At 52.9% G+C, this 19,875-nt stretch overlaps 1 protein-coding gene across 1 annotated transcript in view; it reads left to right on the top strand.

The window, feature by feature from the left end:
• The window catches only part of NOS1 (nitric oxide synthase 1), a 112,626-nt gene extending 98,977 nt beyond the window's left edge, over positions 1 to 13,649 (top strand). Inside the window, exons 21-29 of the mRNA XM_042962140.1 lie at positions 451 to 644; positions 2,338 to 2,507; positions 5,043 to 5,253; positions 5,956 to 6,043; positions 7,859 to 7,980; positions 9,048 to 9,196; positions 10,235 to 10,429; positions 12,071 to 12,189; positions 13,375 to 13,649. Of these exons, the coding sequence (XP_042818074.1) occupies positions 451 to 644; positions 2,338 to 2,507; positions 5,043 to 5,253; positions 5,956 to 6,043; positions 7,859 to 7,980; positions 9,048 to 9,196; positions 10,235 to 10,429; positions 12,071 to 12,189; positions 13,375 to 13,390 (1,264 nt within the window). The 3' untranslated portion in view covers positions 13,391 to 13,649. The remainder of the gene's footprint in view (positions 1 to 450; positions 645 to 2,337; positions 2,508 to 5,042; positions 5,254 to 5,955; positions 6,044 to 7,858; positions 7,981 to 9,047; positions 9,197 to 10,234; positions 10,430 to 12,070; positions 12,190 to 13,374) is intronic.
• Positions 13,650 to 19,875: the final 6,226 nt, after the last annotated feature.

The raw sequence follows: 19,875 nt of genomic DNA, 5'->3' as shown, positions 1-19,875 counted from the left end.
ACGATGTAAACTCTACTAGAGGGCAGATGGTGGTAAGTGGTTTGGAGAAAGGCAGGTGAAGGAAGATAGAAAAGCAAGGAATCTGAGGACTGAACCCTGAGGTACCCTCATGCCCAGAGTTTGGGGAGACAAGAAGGAGCCGCCAAGGAGAGAAGATCAGGAGAGCCTGGGGTGCTAGAATCCAGGACAAAGGAGTTGAGAAGGAGGAAGTGAGCAGACATGCCCAGTGCGTCTTCCATGACCAAGAGGAGCGCTCGGAACTTTCCATTGGATTTGCAACGCGGAGCTCATGGGTGCCAAAACCTGTGGTGTGGAATGATGGGGGCAGAGGACTTGGGGCCTCACGGAATGGAAGGAGGGGGATTGCAGCCACAGGAAGAGACAAAGGAGCAAGGAGAGGAGGCAGTGGCTGGTGACCCTTATCCACCTGTTCCTCCACTTCCCCTCCAGCCGATCAACGATCTTCGTGCGTCTCCACACCAACGGGAATCAGGAGCTGCAGTACCAGCCTGGGGACCACCTGGGCGTCTTCCCTGGCAACCGCGAGGACCTCGTGAACGCCCTGATGGAGCGGCTGGAAGATGCTCCCCCAGTCAACCAGCTGGTGAAGGTGGAACTTCTCGTGGAACGGAACACGGCTTTGGGTAACTACGGCCAGGGCCGGGCACCCCACCCGGCTGCTCCCGAGGCTCCTCCCCTTCCCCCGAGGGCTCCAGGGGCAGTGCGTGGGGGGGGGGGGGCGGGGGAGAGGAGGAGACCCGTCCTTCTTCCCCATCACCACGCCAGGTGGCAGAATGGGTCTCTGTCACCTCCAGTTTATGAGACTGAAAACTCCTCCCGGGCTCATGGCTGAACAACCTTGGCCCAACTGGCTGAGCCCGCGTCCATGGACCAGCGTCCATGACACCAGGACATCCATAGCTCATCCCTGGGGGCAGGGGCTTCTGCCTGCCTTCATCACCACCGCCTCACTGCCCACCGAATAAGTAGCAGCTGAGTACCCCTCCCTCCTCTTAAAATGAAAAGGCACTATATGCAGCTCGATGGCCCACTAGAGGTTGAACCACGTTTCTGGCCTCGTTAGATCAGGTTCCGGTCATTTCGGTGACCATCCTTGACATTCCCGTTGAAGAACTTTCAAAGGCGAATGGGTCTCGGTGCTTCAGCTCAGTAGGCGCAGGTAAGCCTAGGGCTCAGGTATGAGGAACCACAGTGACCTTACGTGACAGCCCCTGATTTGGTGACATAATCACCTTTCCGAAGGAGTTAGGGTGTACCGTCAGAGCAGAATGTGGAAATAGTATGTGGTCAGAGCCCTGCTGAAAAGCCCACCGAAAGATACCACTTTGGGGGTGCCTGGGTGGCTCAGTCAATTAAGTGTCCAACTCCTGATTTCAGCTCGGGTCATGATCTCACGGTTCATGTTCTGTGCTGAGAGCGTGGAGCCTGCTTGGGATTCTCTCTCTCTCTCTCTCTCTCTCTCTCTCCTCCTCCTCCTCCTCCCCCGCTCAAAATAAATAAATAAACATTTTTAAAAAAGAAGAAGAAAGATACCACTTTGGAGAGACAACACTTTATCTTCATAAATCCTACCCAGCCAAATTCTTCCTTGGTGTTGGACTAGCACTTTTTTATCTTGGGTTGAACCCCTGATATAAAGTAAAGGCTTGTGTTTAGGGGCTATATCAGGTGCAAATTACACAGACGCCCTACAGTGCAGTAGTCAGAACGAGGTCTGGAGCACTGCTGCCTGACTTCACACTTATGAGCTGTGTGGCCTCGGGCAAATCCCTTTACCTCTCTGTGCTTCTTCCTTTTTTCTCAGTGGCAACACGGGGATGATGATAATAATAGCACCAATCACCTAGGATTGTTGTAAGGACTAAATGAATTACTGGAGAATAGCACGTGGCCTAGAGAAAGTGCTAGGAAAGTGTTAGGTATGTTTGCAATTTTAAATACTGAAATCCCACTGAGAGGTTTGAGAGGCTGGCACCATGAGAGGGCAGACAGAGCCAAAATAGACCCATAGCTTGTGTTCAGTAGGGGGGCTCACTGCATAGAATGCCACGGGACTGTCTCATGCTATTTTAATAATGGTTTATTCTTTTTATTTTTGAACTGGTTTGCTCAATTGATTTTGGATATGCGCCTTGCATAGATGAGGTGATTGCGTGGTCCCCAGAACCCTGGGTGTAGATGTGGAACATGGAAGGTGGCAAGCCAAGGCTCACCGGCCCCGTCCTCTGTCCCAGAAGCAAATCTGGCCTTCCTGGCCTGGACCTAAGCCCTCGGAGCTCAGACTCTCCTTCCCCCGTCCACCCCTCACCTCCATAGGCGTCATCAGTAACTGGACAGATGAGCACCGCCTCCCACCCTGCACCATCTTCCAGGCCTTCAAGTACTACCTGGACATCACCACGCCGCCCACGCCACTGCAGCTGCAGCAGTTTGCGTCCCTGGCCACCAGCGAGAAAGAGAAGCAGCGACTGTTGGTCCTCAGCAAGGTGGGTCCCTGGCCTCGTACAACCCCCAAGGGCACCTTTCACCTCCTAGTTGGTGGAGAGTTATAGAACTATAACCACAGCTGTCCAGCAGGTGGCAGGGTTGAGCAAGAGTTGCCAATTTTTGTTGGCAGGCGGCCGCCATATTGGCTAGTCCTGACCATCTCCCTTCATTCTAACTAAGGTCTGACAGAATGAGGGTAACTCTTTTGAATCTCAGAGTTCTCTGGCCGAGTAGAAATTGCTGTGCTAACTCTTGTTCCTCCTTCCTTCGCAACTCTTGAGCTTCCATGAGTTCTATCTGAGCCCGTACTTAGGAGGAAAAGAAATAGAGAATCCCATTTGGCCCTGTTTTAGAGAGAGGCCTTTCCCAAAGCAGAGGACTTATTGGTAGGACTGCAAGATATAGGAGCCCCTCTGATGGTAAAATGAATCAAACAATCACTTCTATCATCCTTGCTTTGAAGCCTAGGGCTTCCTTGCCCCAAGCTGCTGCAAAACCTGGCTCAGTAGAATCCTACCCAGGGGGGCCACCCAGACTTCTCCCAGTGGGGGCTCCTCTCCACTAAGCAACGTTGGTTTAGCGTTCTTCTGCTGTCCAGGAGAGGGCACTGAATGATGGGCAGAGAGGAAGAGGCTAATTCAAAGAATGCACATTACAGTCGACCCTTGAACAACACCGGGGTTAAGGGTGCTAACCACCCCCCATGTAGTAGAAATCCACATATAACTTTTGACTCCCCCAGAATTGCCACAAATATAGCCTACGGTTGACTGGAAGCTTTACCAGGAATATAAACGGTCGATTAACACACATTTTGTATGTTATATGTGGTATATACCGTATTCTTACAATAAAGTAAGTTAGAGAAAAGAAAATGTGTTTGAGGGACCCATGTTGTTTGAGGATCACCTGTATTTAGAAGTGAGAAAAGTAACACCAAAAGGAACATTTATAGAGAGTTGTAAGGGGTTAACTCTGGAAAGTTGGAAACAGATTGGAGAAGTCAGAGCATTAATTTTCATCATAAGCTTTGCAGAATTGTTTCACTTTTTACGCTGTGTACATGCATGACTTTAATTTAAAGGTGTAATTAATGAGTCAGGGGCTGCTATGAAGAGGGACCAGAGATCAGCACTGTTCGGACGGGATGATTTCAAGTAGAATTTGATAAACTGTATGTCTTAGCCCGTTTCTTCCAAAGAGCGCAAACTCTAAGGTGGGATTAAATGAGTGAGGATTTTGAATAAGGGAAACACCTGTGTGAGAGAAAAATGGCAAAGACTCAGGTAAGGCTGGGAGAACCATCAGACCTCTAACAAGTCTGACCCCAAGTGAAGGAGAGGGAAGGAAGTTTGAATGGAAGCATCTAGAACGGCAGATGCAGCCTTCGGAAGGACCAGCACCGGTGACCCATGTCTGTTTCTAGTGGGTGTCCATTTCAGACAGCAGTTCCTGAGGCTCTTGGCTAATTGCACCCTTGTAAGCTAGAGATCAGTGAGACTGGAGGTCTGGGGGGGCGTGTCCTTAAGGGTGCCATACCCTATCAGTAGAGCAAGGGTCGCCTTTAGGAACATGGGGGAAAGCTTTGTTATACGATGCACTTATAATAGACTTTATTCCTCAAAGTCTGAGCATCATGTAAGCAATAAGGGAATGCCCAGGGCAGCTTCTGAGATGTAGGAAAAATAACTCCAGAGCCCCAGAGGGGCTGTGCTGTCCACATGCCCCTGAACATGGTCCTCCACACCCTAACCTATTCCTTTGGGGCTGTCATTCACCATCTTAAACTTGACCTATGCTCTCTGCAGATGCATCGTCTCCAGCCCTGCAAACTCACAGATCACAGGTCTGAGTTCTGTATCAACGAGTCACAACTCCTTCCATTTCCAGGTCCTTCTCTCTTGAGCTTTACATATGGCAGGACCTATAATAGTTGGGAGCACAGATTCTGGGGCCACACGGCCTAAAGTGGGTGTCAGCAACCTTTTCCCATAGACAGCCAGGTAGGAAGTATGTTAGGCTCACGGTGCCTAAGGTCTCTATCGCAACCCCGTAAACTCTCCTGTTATAGCACAAAAGCATAGACAGCACCTAAGTGGGTGGGCGTGGCCAGGGTCCAATCAGACCTCATTTGTGGGTGCAGAAATTTGAAATTCATATCACATTCTCGTGTCGTGAAATAGTATTCTTTTGATTTCATCCCCAGCTCCCATCCGTTCAAACACGTAAAAACAACTCTTAGCTCCTAGGCTCCTACGAAACAGGTGGTTAAGCCACACTTCCCTGTCGGGCTGAAGTCTGCCACCCCCCACCTGGATTCAAAACCCAGAATCACTGCCTTAAAGCCAAAGGGCGTCCATATTTGTCCGTTGCCTCATACGGTCGTAAGAATTAAAAGCTGGCACGGGGTAATTACTGCATAAATGTTAGCCATCATTTATGATGGCTCATTACCTTCCCTGGACATCCTGGTGCCCTCGTTGGAAGTGTGTACCGGGGCGGGTGCGAGTCCTGTGTCCCTCTCCTTGGCACAGGGCTTGCAGGAGTACGAGGAATGGAAATGGGGCAAGAACCCCACCATCGTGGAGGTGCTGGAAGAGTTCCCGTCCATCCAGATGCCCACCACCCTGCTCCTGACCCAGCTGTCCCTGCTGCAGCCTCGATACTATTCAATCAGTTCTTCCCCAGACATGTACCCTGACGAGGTGCACCTCACCGTGGCCGTTGTCTCCTACCACACCCGAGGTGGGCAAGGGCACTGGGAGAGCCTCCGGGTCTGCGTTTGCCCCCAGGGGCCTCTGCAGGTCTGCCAAATCCCAAGTCCCCAGGGAGGAGACCCATCCCCAAGGCCAGGAGCTGGGAAAGGGGCAGGGCAGGTGGATCGCCCCTTCAGGCAGAGCCAACCCGGTGCAGAATCAGGAAGCGAGAAGGATGTGCGCTTGAAATTCTTCTCTACTCCCCAAGCCTGAGAGCCCTTTTACTGTCATCTCCTCATCGCCCCCCCCCCCACCAAGGCAGCGACTCAAACAAGCCACCCCACCCATCCCTCGGGGTGGGGAGCTCCCTGCTGCGTGATGTCCAGCTGGTTGTAGGTCAGTCAGATACCCTAGCGTTTTCCTCCTGTATTTTCCCTCCTTGATAAAGCAGTTAAAATGCACAGTGCCCGGGGGAGCTCTGAGACCGGCATCCTGGAAGGTCACCCAGAGCACACTGACGGTGACCTCAGTCAGTGGCAGGATCTGAATCCGACCCACCCTTACCCACAGGAACCCTGGGCGGTTTCACAGCCGTGAGCTCACCCCAACCATACCATGTCCAGACCAGGAATTCCAAGGCACAGACTTGGCATGGGGCTCTGGGCCTTCTGCTCTGGAGGGAGCGGGGAAGCCGGGGACGGGGAACCTTGGGGACAGGAGGCGCGCCAGACCGCCTTGGTTCCTCTGCTAGATGGAGAAGGACCAATTCACCACGGCGTGTGCTCCTCCTGGCTCAACCGGATACCGGCTGACGAAGTGGTCCCCTGTTTCGTGAGAGGGTGAGTGGCAACTGAAAAGGAATGACCGTTGTCCCAAATCTGCATATGGATGTCCTGAGGTGGGGTAGGTGGACCAGCCCCACGGGTTCTAGAGAAATGGCTGAGTCAGACAGAATGGAGATCAGCAAACACTCCGAATCACTCCAAGTTGTTAAGTCAGTGGGATCATGGGAGGGTGACGCAGCAGAAACTGGGCAAACCCTCCAGTTCAAGTCAGGTCAAGGTAACAAATATGTATCAAGTGCACGGACTGGGCTGGATGCTGGGGCTGCAGGAGACGGCCGGGCAAATGCAATATCCGCTTTCCTGGAATAGGCAACCTTGTGGAAATTCTATCTGATGTCTCCCGGCCACCCTATCCGTTTCCCACTTTCTTGGAGATGGGGAAGATCCAAGCCATCCCCCCACCCCCACCCCGCATCGATCAGAGCTGTTCCTCCCAAACTCACTTTTTTTTTTTTTATTTTTTAAGGTTTATTTATTTTTGAGAGAGAGAGAGAGAGACAGAGACAGAGCACGAGTGGGGGAAGGGCGGAGAGAGAGAGGGAGACACAGAATCCGAAGCAGCTCCAGGCTCCGAGCTGTCAGCACAGAGCCCGACGCGGGGTTCATACCCAAAACCGCGAGATCACGACCTTAGCCGGAGCCGGACGCTTAACCGACTGAGCCACCCAGGCGCCCCCAAACTCACTTTAAAAGGGCATTCCTGCCTACGGTGAACAGTGCTATACTGTGCACTTAAAAATTTTGTTAAGAGGGTAGGATTCATTGAAGTGTTCCTACCACAATCAAATAAAAAATACAACTTAAAAAAGTTTTCACAATAAAGGATATACCTGAGCCCACGCTAGGTTCCTGCTTTGGCACCCAGAAATTTCTCTACCTGAGCAGTGGTCTCGACCAGTGACTTTTCTCAGCTGCTGGGAGTAGAGTGCTCATGGGATGGTCCATATGCCATCAGCATGAGAACCCCCCTGTGGTGCTTCAAAAATACAGTATCCTGAGCCCAGACTTGCTGCATTGCCCAAAATTCGGCACTTTAAACACCCCCCCCCCGTGGTTCTTTTATACACGGCAGTCTGCTCCCTGATCTTGGGAGATCTCACGGGTGGTTAAATCACTGGGTTCTCGGGGCGCCTGGGTGGCTCAGTCGGTTAAGCGGACGACTTCGGCTCGGGTCATGATCTCACGGTCCGTGAGTTCAAGCCCCGCGTCGGGCTCTGTGCTGACAGCTCAGAGCCTGGAGCCTGTTTCAGATTCTGTGTTTCCCTCTCTCTGACCCTCCCCCGTTCATGCTCTGTCTCTCTCTGTCTCAAAAATAAATAAATGTTAAAAAAAATTAAAAAAAAAAAACCACTGGTTCTCAGAGCGGGGGATTCTCCCCCGCCCCCGTCCCCGCCCAGAGCACATTTGGCAAATTATGTGGACACTCTTGCTTGTCACAGATAGAGGGTGCTCCTGGCATCTAGTAGGTAGAGGTCCAGGGGGTGCTGCTCAATATCGCACGGGGCTCCCCGCCCCCCCGCAGCAGAGAAGTGTGCAGCCCCAAATGTCAGGAGTGCTGAGGTTGGGAAACCCTGAGTTAAATCGATCCCACTGCCCTTTGCGGCTTAGCCCAGCAACGAGGAAAATTGGGAATTGGAGTCGTAGCCAGACTACCTCCTGTTTGGGGGATTCCCCAAATCTCTGGGACCCCCCCTCACTCTGATCAGACCCCACATGAAGAGTGCGACCCCACTGAGTTACCAAGACGGTCAGGCATCCTTGATCAGACTTGGGCTCAGCCAGCCTTCTGATTCTCTCTTTCTTGCCCAGAGCACCCAGCTTCCACCTGCCCCGAAATCCCCAAGTGCCCTGTATCCTCATTGGCCCAGGCACTGGCATTGCCCCTTTCCGAAGCTTCTGGCAGCAGCGACAATTTGATATCCAGCACAAAGGTGGGTCAGAGTTCAGCAGCCGTGGGGTTTCCACCCCGCCTGGACCCGGGGACACCTGCCTGTGTCCCAGCCACCCAGACGAATGATGGCGTTACCTCTCTGTTGCATCACTGCCTGGGGAAGGGCGGGGGTGGGTGGGTCATAGTACTGACCGGACCCATAGGTGAGGTCCACAGTTGTACTCCAAAGGACACATCCAAACAACTCTCCCAACCCAGTTCATCCTCGGGCCTGAAATTCCATCCCCAGAGGACATTTCTTTGACCGTTAAGATAGGACCCATCTGAAATGTCACGCAGACCTGGAAGAATAAACCTTAAGCCTTCTCAAATGCATGTGTGGGTGTGGGATCGTCCCAAAGGTGGTCATTCGAGGGCAAGCCTTGCTGTGTGAGAGACACAACACATCAGCTTTGGGAGGAGAGAGAGCAAGAAACCCACAGGGGCAGTATGCGTTAAACGGGGATTTATTGAGCGTGTGAGAAATGCCAAACGCTGTTGTGGGTGCCACAGGCACAACGATGAGCAAGACAGAAAAACAAGTTAAAATAATATTAATAATAATAATAATAAGCTTCCGTCCTAGACCAGTCATTCTGGTTGGAATAGCTCATACTGATAAAGGATTCGCCACATGCTGGGCTCCCCTGTTTTACTTCTCAGTCACCCTGGAAGATAGATGCTATTTTTATTCCATTTGCACGTGGGGAAATACACACCTAGAACATTAAGTAAGCTGCCCACCATCACACCGAGCTGGGATTTGAACCCAGGTAGTATGGCTCCACAGTCTAGGCCTCTAGCACTACCCAATTGGGGGGGGGGGTGCTAAATAGCCAGGGGGTGCGGGCAGAAGGAAGGATTGAGACCCTGAGCACACCATACCTGCTTCCCTCAGTGTGTGCATGTGTGTGTGTGTGTATGTACCCCAGCCTGTCCCCGTGCTTGTGTGCCTGTATCCGCAAGGTACACACCAAGCCTTTCAGCACCCCACCCCTGGCATCACCACCCACAGCCCCAGCTCAGGCCTCAGAGCTGTCAGTGACATGAGATCTTCCCGGTCCCCAGGAATGAGCCCCTGCCCCATGGTCCTGGTGTTTGGGTGCCGGCAATCCAAGATAGACCACATCTACAGGGAGGAAACTCTACAGGCCAAGAACAAGGGGGTCTTCAGAGAACTCTACACGGCCTACTCGCGGGAGCCAGACAAACCAAAGGTAACATCCGGCCCGTTCACAGTCCCCACACCCCAGCCCAACACCTGCAGACACCCCCACCTTTCCCGAATCCTCCTGCGGAACATTGCTCTGTACTTCAGGAAGCAGGAGCACAAAAATACCGATTCAAAATATTTAACAGCCCATATCCTCTGATGCCACTTCTATGAAATATCTGGAACAGCCAAATCCATAGAAACAGAGAACAGATTTGTTGGTTACCAGGAGCTGCGGGGACGGGGGACTGACTGCCGATGGGCACAGAGTTTCCTTTGGGGGTCATGAATAAGTTCTAGAACTAGACAGAGTGCTGGTGGCCCAAGATTGTGGTATACGAAATGCCACCGAATTGTCCACTTTAAGAGGGTTAAGCGGTTCATTATATGTGGTGTGTATTTTACCAAAATAAAAAAAAAATACTTAAAAATATGAATAACAAAAAACCGAAAAACACATTTAACAGTCCATTAGAGGCACTACCCGTCAGAATGGTCACAGGTCACCGGACTGGAGCACGCTCCTGCTGGGTCTTGGGGAGACCCAGCGGGCGGTCCCCGGAAAGGGCCCAGGGCAGCTGGGGTGGGGTGGGCACTCAGAGGGTCCGGGCAGCGGCTGTTTGACAACCGGTGTGCTGGGTTTGTGCGGGTGTGAACTGAGAGCCCCTCGCCCCTCCCGCCTCTTGCTGTCTGGCCTGGGGCCTCCCTGGGACCCCGGCCCAGGATGCCCGCAGGCGCGAAACCCGCACCTCGCGGAGAACAGGCGTTCCCAGCCCGTGGGTGACCGCTGGCCGTTGCAGAGGGGAGCAGGTAGATAGTGCCCTGCTCTGTGCTGCTCCAGGGGGTGGCGCTGGGGTGTGTCCTCCCCCCTAGAGGGTCCTTAGCACAGCTGAGCCCCGTTCGCACACCCTTGGCTTGGCTTTCGCTGTCTTACTCGCTCCTCCCGGTCCCCTGGGGTCACGGGTGTCGGGCTCCGCTCCCCTGGGGGAATGAGCTGCACCGGACCCCAGCTCCTCCCCATGGCTCTTCCTGCTCCCCGCAGAAGTACGTTCAGGACATCCTGCAGGAGCACTTGGCAGAACCTGTGTACCGAGCCCTGAAGGAGCAAGGGGGCCACATTTACGTCTGCGGGGACGTCACCATGGCCGCCGATGTCCTCAAAGCCATCCAGCGCATCATGACCCAGCAAGGGAAACTCTCAGCGGAGGATGCCGGCGTGTTCATCAGCAGGCTGAGGGTGAGTGACAGGCCGGCTTCTTGGATCCCTTTTCTGGCATCCAGTTCCCGTCTCCTCTTCCTCACCCCGCCTGTCTCAGTGATCGGGGGAGCCTTGATGACATCCTCGGCTGCTCCATTTTCCCATGTGTGGCTCAAGGTGGAGGATACTGGTGGCCCCAGACCATAGTTGAGAGAGAAGGAAGGATGACTGGGCTCTGGGTCAGTGCAGGTGCAGGTATTAAATAGGGATGGCGGCAGTGCTGTGTGAAAATAACAAGTGAGTGGGCTGCTGGGTAGCTAGATAGAAACCATCCACACCCAACTTTTCCTGCCCCCAGAACCACGCTGCAGCACTGCCCTGCGTGGTGGTGCAGGTTGAACACTGCACAAAAAAAAGTTTGTCTAAGGCCAGCCACCCTATGTTTGCACAGAGCCATGTACCTTGGCACGGAACTGTGTCTACCCCAGAAAGAGGGGTACTTTCACTTAATTTGCACAGAGGCTAGAAGCAGCCCAGCAAGCAGAGTCCTGGTTGAGTGACCAGCTGCCCCAAATAGGAAGAACCGAGTCCCATGCCTCCACAAAGCTCCAGAGATGATCCCATCCTTCCCCCTTCTTCCCTAAATGAGCATTAAACATTTTTTTGCACAAGAAGTCTTGCCCTAAATCTAATGCTAAACCCCAGGTGGTTAAAAAAAGAAGAAGAAGAAGGAGAAGAAGAAGAAGAAGAAAAAGAAAAGAACTTTCTGGTAGAAATGCCACAGATCCAAGGGGAGCGGCAGAGAGCTCCTATCGCTCAATCTCTTTGGTATGAGCCTTGGAAACACTGTCATAGATTCCCGGACCTCTGCAAAATAAGGTTCAAAGACTACCCCAACTAAAGGTGAACCCATTCTACAAATATGCAACTTCCTTCAGGACCGAAGGGTGCCAGAACTGAACTCTGTGCCTCGTTGTGCTTCACTGTGATTCCGCGTTGTTCCCCCAACCAGTGCCCTGCCTCAGCAGTGGGGCACACTTTCCCCTTGTTGAATCCTCAAGGACACGGCCCTGGGAGGATGTTCTTGCTGCCTGCCCCTCAGTTTGCTGAAGGAGCTCCCACATTCTCCAGAAACTCTTAGACGCCAGAAATCCGTCATCACTTGTGCTGTTTCTTGAATCCCCAGAGGAGATTCCTCTTTTTTGGTTGTTTATTTCTGCGCAAAGATGCCCGTCTTTGGATAAACTCATGTGTGCCCGCCAAGTCTCCACTCTGGTGGCTGTGCAGTGTTCCCTGAGTGCTAAACGGGCACTTTTCTTTTCTCCCATCTCTGCTGGCTTCTTCGGGCTGTGATGCCTTTTACACTCCACCCAGCCATGCCCAGAGCTGAACTTTGCAGGAACAGGAGGAGGGAGAGAAGGGGAGCGAGGTTTCCCTTTGACCTCCTCACTCCCTCTGTCCTCAGAATCAGCAGCTCTCTTTCTGGATGCAAAGCGAAATGTTCTTTGCGCCCTGGGCTGGAGAGACCGCTTGTGAAACGCAGCCCTGGAGGCCAGAGATCCTCCAGGGGGCGCTGGGTTACACCTTGTTTCTTTAGGAACCACTTCTTTCCAGGGTGTCAGCGTTGTCTGTCCCTTTCCCGCCTTTGGCTGGCATTTGAGGGCTGTTTCTGTCCCCCAGGATGACAACCGGTACCATGAGGATATTTTCGGGGTCACCCTGCGAACATATGAAGTGACCAACCGCCTTAGATCTGAATCCATTGCCTTCATTGAGGAGAGCAAAAAAGACACTGATGAGTAAGCAGCCTCCATCCTGTGGGCAAGGGGCGGGCAGGGGTGTCAGGCTTCGTTTCACGCTGGCTTTCCCACAATGTGGGGGGGGAGGGGAGAGGGAGGAGGGCAAATGCACATTCTCAGGCCCCCCCACACCTGCTGACTCTGAAACTCTGGAGCGAGAACCTCGGTTTGTGTTTTAGAAAGCCCTCGGGGATTCTGAGGCCCCTCCATGTGTGGGAACCCGGGCTTTGGGTGCCCAGCGTCTGCCTGGGGCGCCCCCTAGTGGAACAATGGCTCCAGCCTCTGGGAAAGCGTGTTGTAGCCACTGCTCCCGGCATTTACACCGCCTCCCACGCCCCCCAAGTCGCTCAGAACATTCTCATCCACACAAATCCCAATTGGTGTTATTATGACAAGTTTACCGGCCTTCTGGAAGTTGCTGGGAACAGTCAGAGACGTCGCGAGACTGGATTGAGTCTCAGGATTTCAACCTTATCTGAAGGCCTTGACCTTTGAACTGCGACTGCAAGGTCGCTCACCCTATTCCCGCCACAGAGAACTTCCAGACCACCACCGGATGCCCCTTGTGTTGAATTAAGTGGGAATTCGGCTGTCTCGTTTTTGGTAGCAGAGGGAAGACACCCCGTTTCTTTTTTCCTTAAGTTTGTTTATTCTGACAGAGAGAGAGAGAGAGCGCCCACGCGCATGTAAGTGGGGGAGGTACAGAGAGAAAGAGGGAGAGAGAGAATCCCGAGCAGGCCCCACGCCACCAGTGCAGAGAGCCCAATGCGGGGCTTGAACTCACAAACCTCAAGATCATGACCTGAGCGGAACTCAGATGCCACCCAGGCGCCCCAAGACGCCCCATTTCTTAAGCAGCCTCCTTTCTCCCCCCTTAGGATGACATATTTCGTGTCCAGTAGGCCCACACTTGATTGCCTTTCAGATTACAACCCCTCTGGCTGTCAGAAAGCCCCTTTCATTGTCCCTCTTCCTGGCCCTTTGTGTTGTTCATTCCAGAGGAGCCCCAGCTGGGGGCGAGGAGTGGGGGGTGGGGGGGGGAGGTGGGGGGTGGGCAGGCTACAGAAGAAACGGCAGAGCTTGGTGCCCTGTGCCCAGAGCTTGGTGGCTTCCCTGGGGCTCTGCAAGGAAACAGAGCAGCTCTGTTCTGTGACACTAACTCCCTCCCTCCCTGTCTTCCTACAGAGTTTTCAGCTCCTAACTGGCTCCTCTTGCCCAGATGGATGGCCGGGGGGCTGTCCCCTGCACTCCGGCAGGGGCGGCTGCAGGTTTCCTAAGCGTGGACACTGCTGAACCTTCCCTATGGGACCCCACGTGGCCCCCGCTGTCCCTCTCGTCCTGTCACCGTGGTTGTTCCTCTTCTGGGTCCCCACCCCTCGGTGGTTTCCTTGGCCCTCCTGGGTTTTCTCCTTGAGTTTTCCTGCTGCAATGCAATGCCTTTATAATCCACAGTGGCTCTTACAAAACTGTGTCCCCCTCTCTCTCTCTCTTCCTGACAAGGGCAAATCACTGGTGCATGAAATCACTGGAACATGGCCGTCGCTCCTATTAGGGCTTGTTTTCTGGGGTTTCCCCTGGAGAGGCTGCAGGGACTGGTCAGGAGAGTCCCAGCCAGTCCCTCTGCCGCTGAAGCCCCCCCCCCATCCTTTTTTTATGATGACGTCCTCGTTGTGTGTGTGTGTGCACGTATGTGCACGTATGTGACAGGCCTGGGTCCCCGTCGTCTGCCCTCTCCCCTGGACAGGCGTGTTGCCAGCAGCCTCTCAGTGCCCCAAACCGTGCCCTGGCCTTGTATTGGTTCCTCACGTGTCCATAACTTAAGATCTGTGCTCCGTGTTCCTGAAATTCTTATCCCTGAAGCACCTTAACGGTCCCGGTTGCAAAGGGCAGGGAGAAGGGAGTGTGACGATTAAGGGGAAATCTCCATCCAAAAGGGGCTCACAGAATTGCATGCATTTAGATCCCAGCACGCACCAGTGAGCGAGCCCTCTCTGGGAAACTAACCCATCTCAAGGATTAAGCAAACCCCCTCCCTGATCCTACCCTGCCCGCCCCAGATAGGATCACCTGATTTGGCCCTCCCCAGATAATCCTACCCGCAAGTCTGGGAAGTAATGTTCCTGTCTTTGCCACCAGGTGACTTGGGGCAAGTCACTTGTCCTCAGTTTCCCCTTGTAATGTGATGAAGCTAAAAAAAAAAAAAAAAGAAGAGTATGAATAGATGAAACTTTAAAGTGGTGGAGACTGGAGAGCATCTCAAGGAAGAGTCTCATCGCCGGGTTTTTTGTTTTGTTTTGTCTTGGGGTGTTTTTTTTTTTTTTTTCCTCCAAATGGGGACTTGCCGATCTGCCCTAGGAAGGAAATCACAGAAGCCCGTCCAAAAGGGTGGTTGGAGAGGGAAGCCATAACGAGGCTTCACATAGCTTCTTGTACGGGACCACAACCCAGGGTGGCCTGCCCCACACGCTCTTGGACTTCTACGAGTGATCCCGTGGTTTCAAGCCTGATAAAGTAATTTTGACACATTAACGAACTTTGACTCCAATCAAAAATGGCCAGCAGTCTTGAGTGCGAGGGGCCTGCCCTTCTGTTTGATTGTGTTCTAGCATACAGAGAGACAGCTTCGCCTTTCTGTAGGGCACAGTGGGCGTTTCCTGATGCTCCGCTTGGGGGGCCTGCCAAAGAGAAAGTGCCCCGACCCTCTCTAGAAGGGACTTAGGACAGGGGGCGCCAAAGAGGCGTCCCCAGGAGGGGACAACCTCGGAGATTCTTAAAGGCAAAGGGCAAACTAGACCTCGCCTTTCTCCGCCTGTCATTCAAGGAGGAATTCATCAGCGCTTCCCTCTCCAGACCAAGCTCTGCGCGTGCTTCCCCGTCCCCAAATAAGTACTTGTGTGAAGTTCCTCTGTGCATCTTCTTCGTATAGCCCTGCCTTTCTAGTAGCAGGCGGGCAGCGGGAAACATCATCTCATTGTGTCAGGGAGTCGGAAGCAGCGATTCAAGAACAGGGATGCATCTTTCGTCCCCAAAAAGGAGTTTTGTTTTTAGAGTAAACGCCTTTCAACTCCCGACACAAGCTGCCTCATGATGCCCGGGGAGAAGACTGGGGATCGGTCTGATGTGTTTCTCTCCTTTGCCAGAATCCCTGTTAGGAAAAACCTCGCTGTTGTGAAGTCCAGGTTCAGGGTTTAGGTCTGATCCAGGGTGGGTAAATGCTGCCCTCTAGTGGTGGTTTTTAGTTCAGTCCCAGTAGCCAAAACGAGGGGCCCAATTTGGCTTCACAACAGGTGAGCGGAAAGTAGGATTCACTGGGCGTTTGGGGGTCACCTAGGCTACAGCCCTTTTGGTCCCTCTCCGCCTTGAACTGGCCTGCCGTGGCTCCAACCGCATTTAACAAAAGTGAGTTTGGCCAAGAGGAAGAAGACATCCCCAGCAAACAGGAAAAGGTGAAATGGTCACGCTCCCCATCTTGACGATGAATCCATAATCACGTCTTGACTATGAATCCCGCACCTCGTGTTATGAAAGAAGAGAGGTAATTAAACTCCCTGAGCGGAGGAATGTTTTCCTGATTGGTTTCCACAGAGTGAGGCAGCCCGGGACCTTTCTGTTTGGGGAAATGCTTCGGACTTACCGAAATGGAGCTTTTTGGAAACGGACCCGAGTCCAAATGCTAACTCTATCACCCCTCCTCCCTGTTTCCACAGACAGCCCCGGGCTGGTGACTTAACCTTTCCAAGTCCATATACAGCACCTATATAGCAAAGTGGGTTAAATGAGATAATGCCCGTAAAATAACCAGTTATACCTCCTGGCCCACTGACGCTTTTGAATTTTTTTTTTCACTTCGTCAGTAACTGCAGAAGGCACAATGATGTGTACAGAACAATATACAGTCCCTGTTTGTGGAAGATTAGAATCTCATATGTAGACACACAAGGCTTAGAATCGACATACATGTCTGGGGTTCGAGAACTGGGTGGATCGCACCTGCCGGCCTGGGGACACCAGGTTTCGAGGAAGTAGGAAGAGTGGGGACGAAAGGCACAGACTGGGAACGGTAAATCGGGGCTGGCTTCGGGCGTGGCTTTGGAAGGCTGTGGAAGCTGACGGTGGTGAGGCAGGTGCCTGGCAGGTGAGCAGGGGCCAGGTGCTAGGGAGAGGCGAGGGCATGTCGAGGAATTTTGACTTCATTTGGTAGGCAGCAGGAAATCCCTAAGAATGTTTTTTTTTTTAATGGGAAAAATAAGGCGACTGGAATTGCTCTTGGAAAAGAATACTGGGGCTGCAGCACAGAGCGTGGATGGCTGGCCTGTTGAACTATCTGTGCAGTATTGTGGTTACCAAGACTGGACTGAGGGAAGAGGCAGATGCAGTGACAAAGCCCCTCCAGGGGCTGAGTCACCAGGAACTGGAGACCTATCTGTTGCGGAGAAAGTCAAGAGTCTTACCTCTAGGCTGAGAAAGGAGCCTCATGAGGAAAAAACAAAACAAAAAACAAAAAAAACCAGCCTCACAGGAAAGAAGAGTTTACACTTGTTGCCATGATTACCGGCCAATGGGGTGAATCCTTCCAGGCTCCGGCCATGCCTGCATGCACACAAAGAGAACTGACCCCAGGCCAGTAGACATTGGCCTTAGAACACGGGATTTTCTTGCCAAACACATTCTCGGCAGCCACCTGCTTTGGACTTCCAAAAGGAGGTCAGGTTTTGCCCAAAGTCCAAAACAAGTGAGATTTTTTGACCCAGATCACGGGTAGTTTCTATGCCAGGATGGGCCAGCCAGATGCCTGGGCCCCTTCTCCTCTAGAACGTTGGCCATTCGTGCCATCAGGAAAACTGTGGGGTTAAGATCTTGTTTTAAGCCGGCCATTAACTGGCATATTTTCATCTCTGCTACCCTGACCTCTAATGTATCACCATGGCCCCCTTACCCACAAAGCCTTCTGTCTGAACTGGCCGGTTCATCTGAGACCACCTGCAGGTGACAAGGAGAGAGAAATATTCGTCTGGGCATCCTAGAAGACTTGTCCATCCTCACTGACATCTCTCAACCCTTGTAAGGCTTCCTACATCCAAAAGTCCTGGTTAGCTCAAGAATTAAAGGCCAGGGGCTGGAATGGGGGAAGGGAGATCTGAGAGTCCCTGCCCTACCTCCCACCGTCCGGGACTCATCACAGATGGTCCCACGAATCTGAATCTGACCTTCCGGCGCTGACACGAACCTGGTCTCTCCTTTCTCTATCATACACACCCTGTCCTCGGTCCCCTGCCAATCCCTGCCCCCAAACACCGATGAGACTCGGGTGAGTCTTAGGTGAGGACCCAGGTAAATGTTCACCCCTGGAACACGGGTCTTGAGTCTATTCCCTATGACTACTTGTCAAAGCCCCGTGCAAGGGCGGAGGTCAGGGGTAGATATGCCTTTGTTTGTTGAGGCGTCTGAGTTGTCCTGGAATGTCCGAACGGTTCTGGACAAGAAGGACATGTCTGCCTGGTCCAGGACAGCGACTGTTCTTAACGAGGTGGCCCTGGCAGGCAGGACCAAACAAACCTGCCTTAAGATGCTGCTTTTCCGTAGTCTTCCAGAAAATGACTCCAGGACATCAAAGTGCCCCAGCTTAGCTCCCAAGCTGTCAGAGCCTCTGGTCCAGGGCCAGCCAACCTCAGCACTATTGGCATTTGGGGCCAGTTCTTTGTGGTGGGGGCTGCCCTGGGCATTGTAAAGACAGGATGTGGCATGTCACCTCTGGCCTCCACCCACTAAAAGCCAGTATCAGTCCCCCTCCTGCCAAATGTGAAAACCGAATATGTCTTCGGACATTGCCAGATGTCCCCTGGGAGCCAAAACAACGCTCCTGGCTGCCCGAGGCCTTTTCATCACGGACCTACTGGAGTCAGCGGAGGTCCCCTCGGCCTGATGGCTTTGTTTCCGTTATCTGCCACCAACTTGAGACTCCAAGGATTTGGTGGGGGGCCGGGGGGATAAAAAAAAGTGGTTTCACAAACTCCCTCCCAAGACAGAAGGATGCTGCTTCCATCTCGGTAGGAGGCTGTGCCCTCGGCATCGCTCTGATTACGACCCGTGAAGGCCCAATGCTGTGCCGCCCTGCCTCCACCCTGTTTTCCTTGTGTCGCGCTGTCTTGTGATCGTAGACCCACTCTGGGCTCAGCAGTGGTTTTCTGGAAGGCAGAAAGAGAGAGAGAACACGCAGTTGGCCGCCCCTCCTTGCTGTCCCAATGGGTTTCCATTCAGGGTTGAGGAGCTGGGGAGGTGGGCAGAGTGGGTGTCACATGTCACCAAACACACACACACACACACACACACGCCGTCAGAAACTCGGACGTCCCCCTACCTCTGAGCTCTCGATGCTGCTAATGTCCGCCCAGTGTCCCATGCGCTCCGGCACCTTCCTTTAAGGACTGACGCCCGCCCCACGCTCCTCGCGAGGTTGTCCAAGCTGTGTTCACTGCATGCCCTCCTTCTAACTCGTCCTCATCTTCTAACTTGATGGAATTCAACAAAAGTCTACTTATGCCTGTTTGCATTATGGTTACAATATTAAAAAGTGGAGTCGACTTCACTGGCTGTTGTCTGTTGTTTGATTTGCTTGGAGCTTCTCCCACCTTTGCTTGCTGTCGCTGGCCAGGTGTCCCCCCCACCCCCACCCAGGAAGCCCACCCTGAGGGAGGTGGCAGAGATGGGTTGGGGAGTGGTCTGAGGCAGGGGAGGGGAGAGGCGGGGAGGGAGGGAGAGCAGTCCACCTGATCCGAGGGAAAGCCGGAGCTGCAATATTGTCGCAACAGAAATTTCAGCCAACAGTGCAGGGAATTCTGAAGGTGACCTTCCGGAGCTGTCCCGTGATTTGCGGCCAGAAGGCCGGGTTTCGTACCCCTCTGTCAGGCAGTCCTGGACCAGCCTGCTCTCTGCAGTAGAAGCCACCCCCGAGGGGTGGATTGCTGAGGGCACTCCAGGATGCTGCCAGCAGCTGGGGAACAGTTCTAGAGTCTTGACATGGATCCAGATCCCGGTGGAGCATTCCCAGCATCCTGTCCACACTGCCCCACAACACCTTTGCCCCCACCATGGCTGCATTCACTGAATGGGCCCCAAAGAAACTGTACCACCTTCGCCCCAGCCCTCTCTCCCTGTATACACAACCCTGAGGACCCTAAAACCTAATTCCTAGCTAGCTTCAGACCCGGTTCCAGAAGGAAGGAGCCTCAAAAGCACCAAAAGGACAGATGAAGAGGAGCTTACCCCAAATGCCCCGACAGGATGGTTAGTATAAAAGGATAAACTGGGGGGGGGGGGGGGGGGCCAAGGCTTCGTCATGCCCTTCTGGACATGGCCATTTGGATGCTGTGACCATTTTGACATTCACGCCTATTTCCTGGCCAAAAAGCACAAACAGCTAGATAGCCTTTTAAACTACAGAATAACTTCCCCAACATCAAACATTCCCCACATACCATCCCTGGCTTCTCCACCCTATTCCTGAACCTCAGGCCCAAGTTCAAAGGCGAGATGCAGGTCAGAGATGGGGGTGGGACCAGAGAAGCCCTCAGCCTCACAGAAACTAATTAAAATAATGGCTAAGAGTTATCAAATGCCAATCTTCATGGGAATAGTTAGACGTGTATCATTACTCAACTTGGGAAACTGAGGCACAAGGAGATGAGC

This window comes from Panthera tigris, chromosome D3 (genome assembly GCF_018350195.1).
Source record: "Panthera tigris isolate Pti1 chromosome D3, P.tigris_Pti1_mat1.1, whole genome shotgun sequence".
NCBI classification, from domain to species: domain Eukaryota; kingdom Metazoa; phylum Chordata; class Mammalia; order Carnivora; family Felidae; genus Panthera; species Panthera tigris.
This window is presented reverse-complemented; position numbering and strand designations above follow the sequence as displayed.